We start from the raw sequence: 4,626 nt of genomic DNA, 5'->3' as shown, positions 1-4,626 counted from the left end.
ATTCTTTTGAATTTGCTGAGACTTGCTTTATGGCCTAGTATGTGGTCAATCCTAGAGAAGGTTCCATGTACTGCTGAGAAGAATGTAAAATCTTTAGCTGTAGGATTGAAAGTTCTGTAGATATCTGTTAGATCCATTTGGGCTATAGTGTCATTTAAATCTACTGTATCCTTGTTGATCTTCTGTCCTGTTGATCTGTCTATTTCTGAGAGTGGAGTATTGAAGTCCCCCAGTACTATTGTATTGGGGTCTAAGTCTCCCTTTAAGTCTGTTAACAAATCTTTTAGATAAACCGGTGCCCTGTAGTTAGGTGCATATACATTGATAATTGTTATATCTTCTTGTTGTATTGATCCCTTAATCATTATATAGTGTCCCTCTTTGTCACTCTTAACAGTTTTTGTGGTAAAGTTTATGTTGTCCGATATTAAGATGGCTACGCCTGCTCTTTTTTTTCAATTCTGTTGGCATGGCATATCTTTTTCCAGCCTTTCACTTTCAGTCTGTATGGATCTTTGTTGGAAAGATGCATTTCTTGTAAGCAGCAAATAGATGGGTTTTGTTCCTTAACCCAATCAGCCAATCGGTGTCTTTTAACTGGACAGTTCAGGACATTAACGTTCAATGTGACTAATGATAAGTGGTAACTTTGCCCGGCCATTTGCCAAAGATAAGTTCTAATATATGCTTTGAATTCCCTGTGATCTTTTGCTGTGAGGTTTCCTTCCTTTATCTTCTTTCATACTGATGACCGTGTTTCTGTGTTTCTGTGTGTAACACATCTTTAAGCATCTGTTGCAGGGCTGGACGAGTGGCGACAAATTCTTTCAATTTCTGTTTGCTATGAAAAGTCTTTATTTCACCTTCATTCACAAATGATAGCTTTGCAGGATATAATATTCTGGGCTGGCAGTTGTTCTCTCTTAGTACCTGGGCTGTATCTCGCCATTCCCTCCTAGCTTTAGGGTTTCTGATGAGAAGTCAGCTGTGAGTCTGATTGGAGAGCCTCTGAGAGTAATTTGACGTTTCTCTCTTGCACATTTTAGGATCTTTTCTTTATGTTTCACTGTGGAGAGTTTAATTACAACGTGTCGTGGTGAGGATCTCTTTTGGTCATGTTTATTAGGGGTTCTGTGAGCTTCCTGTACTGGGATGTCTCCATCCTTCTCAAAACCTGGGAAATTTTCTGCTAATATCTCACTAAAAAGGCCTTCTAATCCTTTCCCCCTCTCCATGCCTTCAGGAACACCTAGAACCCGAATGTTGGGTTTTTTAATAGTATCCTGAAGATTCCTGACAATATGTTTTAGATTTCTAATTTCCTCTTCTTTTCTTTGGTCTGACTGTATCCTTTCCTGTTCTCTGTCTTCTAAGTCCGATATTCTCTCTTCTCCTTCACCCATTCTGTTTGTAAGGCACTCTATTGTGTTTTTCATTTGATCTATTGAATTCTTCACTTCATTATGATTTCTCATCACTATCACAGTTTCCTGTTGTATTAGTTGTTTTGTTTCATTTTGATTCCTCCTTAATATTTCATTTTCATGAGAGAGATTTTCTACCTTGTCCATTAAGGATTTCTGTTCAAGAATTTGTTTTTGAAAACTTCTTAATGTTCTTATCAATTTTTTTGAGATCTGCTTCTTGAATTTCTTCTATCTCATCATCTTCATAATCTTGAATTGGGGTGTCTTTTTCATTTGGGGGCGTCATGGTGACTTTCTTGTTTCTATTATCTCGGTTTTTGCGTTTGTTATTTGGCATATTGGAGATATTTGGTTTCTTCACTGTGGTGCTTTTTCTTGTTATACTATGACTCTAGATTAAGTGGACTGTCTGTTTTAGATGGAGCCTTAGAGGCTTGAGATGGGTGTGGCCTGAAAGCTCTGTTTGGTGTGCCAAAGATGACACTCCCAGGTTAGGCGTGATAGATCTCTCTCTCTCTCTTTCTTTTTTTGATTCAAAAGGGAAGTAATTCCGCACAGCTGAACAAAGTTGGAGGTAGTTAGCAAGCAAATGATATACTTACAGGAGCCAGAGATCGGAAGCTCTTTCCCAAGGACCACACAGGGAATCTGTTCTGCCCTCAGAGTGGGCTCAAATTCTCCTTCAGTCTCCCACTGGGTTGCCAAAGTTACGGAACTGTAGCGTCTCTGCAGAGTACTCACGTGAATTCTGTGAGTTCTCTCCCCCACCGTCTCTGTTTTCAGTCTCAGTTCAGTAGCACCACAAATTTACTAGGTCCTAATCTCCTGTTAATTCGCCCCGCCCAGAATCAGGTTTTTCTGCTAGGCTCAGGGCCGGTGCAGACCTGAGGTTGCTCTGCTTATGACATATGTCCAAGATGGCATCTGCTCTTTGTCTTGCTCGCCCTTGAGAGGTGAGCAGAGAGAGAGAAACCCGTGTCCGTACCAGTCACCTTTTTTTTTCTCTCTCTTCCAGTTAGCCTGGTGAACTTTCCCCCCCTGGGGGTCGTTCCCTCTAGTCTCCTCTCTCTGCTTGCCTGCTGGTGTCTCGGGCTATTGAGGCTCGGCTCACCTCCCGTTCCAGCGCTGGTATGTTGAGTCTGCCACTGGTGTCCCGAACTGTGGGCTCCCATGCTCTCCACGCAGGTCCACTGTGAATCACGCGTTCCGGAAGAGTTTCTTCTGCTGTTTCCTCCCCTACTCTTCCTTGAACCTGCAATATCTCCACTTTTATTAAACTGTCTCTCCCCAGACTATCAGTGTGTGCCCTTCCTATTCCGCCATCTTGTTGGATCACCCATATTTATCATATTGTATATGGTATTTCATGTTATATAGTTTAGGGTGAAGCATAGTATTCAGTTATTCCTGTGACAATGCCAATTCTATTTGGGCATAAAAGAAATCCTCGTCACTGGCACTTTGGTGTAGTTGATTAAGCTGCCCTCTGCTGCACTGGCAACTCATTTGGACACATGTTTGAGTCCTGTTTGCTCTACTTCCAGTCCATCCTGGTACTAATGCACCTGGGAAAGCAGTTGAGGATGGCCAGAGTGCTTGGGCCCCTGCAACCTTTGTGGCAGATGGAAAAAACCCCTTGCTCCTGGCTTTGCCCTGGACCAGCCTCAGCCATTACAGCCAGAGAGTGAACCAGTGGATGGAATCAATCTCTCTCTCTCTCTCTCTCTCTCTCTCTCATTCTTTCAAATAAGAAAATAAACAAATCATTAAAAAAAGAAATCATTGTTGAAGGCCATCTCAATAAACAGGCAAGTATGTATTTTTACACAGAATATTGTATGGAATTGGTCCCTACAGAATTATTTCTTATTTTTAAATCTGAATGTTAAGATATATAAATATTATCTATAGCTGGTATTAACTTACAGCTTCAGTCATTAAACAGTCATGTAGACTTATAGACAAAGTAATGAAATCAGCTATCTAAGATAAAATCACCAGGTGTGAGAATGACTAAATAGACACTGCATTAAGTGAGCAACACAGCAAACATGTCTGTAGCATCACCTTCAATTGCACTGCTTTGAACAGCCAGCCAATTCCAAGCCCCCTCTTGAACCACACATGTTTTTCAGATTAGACACATCATCTACGCTCACTATTTAGCTTCTCCATATCTTTTCAATGAAACAAGAATACTGTGTGGTCACTGCCTCATATTCGCTTGCAGGATTCTCATTCAGAAGATGAGCAGCAGAGGCTGGGAACTGACAGCATGGCATCGAGGGACCTGGCCCTAGGAAAGGTCTTTCTATTACAGACACTAGCTGGGATTCTGGGGAATTCCTCTCTTCTTCTCCATTATCTCATCCTTTATTTCACAGGATGCAAGTTTAGGCTCACAGATCTGATTCTCAAACACCTGACTGTAGCCAATACCTTGGTCATTCTCTCAAAAGGAGTCCCCCAAACCATGGCAGCTTTGGGGATGAAGCATTTCCTCAATGATACTGGATGCAAACTTGTGTTCTATGTGCACAGAGTGAGCAGGGATGTGTCCATTGGCAGCACCTGCCTTCTGAGTGTCTTCCAGGCCATCACCATCAGTCCTAGACACTCAAGTTGCATGATGCTTAAAGTAAAAGCTCCCAAGTATGTTGGACCCTCCACTACTCTCTGCTGGATTCTGAACTTGATGTTTGATGTCCTGGTATTTCTGCATGTCACTGGCAAATGGCAAAACTGTAATATCACAAGTAAAATGGATTATGACTACTGTTCTGCTATGCCTCATGGGGAAATCACATTCTCACTGCACATGGCACTGATATTATTCCGTGATGTTCTCTTTGTAGGGCTCATGCTCTGGGCCAGCAGCTTCATGGTTTTCATCCTGTACAGGCACAAGCAGCAGGTGCACTACATACACGCTCTCTCCCACAGATCTTCCCCAGGGTCCAGAGCCACACAAAGCATCCTTGTCCTGGTGAGCACCTTTGTACTGCTGTGCAGTCTGTCCTCCATTCTTCACTTTTGTTTAGCGTTTTTCAGTATTCACAAAATGTGGCTGGTGAAAGCCTCCACACTGATTGCCGGGTGTTTCCCTGCCATCAGCCCCTACATTCTCATGAGTTATGACTCCAGGGTACCCACACACTGCCTTCCCTGGATCCTAACAGCAAAGTCCTCTAAGCTCTGA

At 42.5% G+C, this 4,626-nt stretch overlaps 1 protein-coding gene across 1 annotated transcript; it reads left to right on the top strand.

Annotated features, from left to right (window-relative positions):
* Positions 1 to 3,702: 3,702 nt before the first annotated feature.
* On the top strand, positions 3,703 to 4,626 carry ORYCUNV1R1570 (vomeronasal 1 receptor oryCunV1R1570). The gene has a single exon (NM_001167257.1). The coding sequence runs from the start codon at positions 3,703 to 3,705 to the stop codon at positions 4,624 to 4,626; it is 924 nt and encodes a 307-aa protein (NP_001160729.1).

The sequence above is a fragment of the Oryctolagus cuniculus genome, chromosome 18 (assembly GCF_051225735.1).
Source record: "Oryctolagus cuniculus isolate XC-2025 breed Fujian yellow rabbit chromosome 18, ASM5122573v1, whole genome shotgun sequence".
Lineage (NCBI taxonomy): Eukaryota > Metazoa > Chordata > Mammalia > Lagomorpha > Leporidae > Oryctolagus > Oryctolagus cuniculus.
Note: the sequence above shows the minus strand (reverse complement) of the source record. Positions and strands in the feature narration are given on the sequence as shown.

Coding starts and splice junctions, on each gene's coding strand:
- ORYCUNV1R1570 (NM_001167257.1), top strand. CDS start 3,703: ATGGCATCGAGGGACCTGGCCCTAGGAAAGGTCTTTCTATTACAGACA.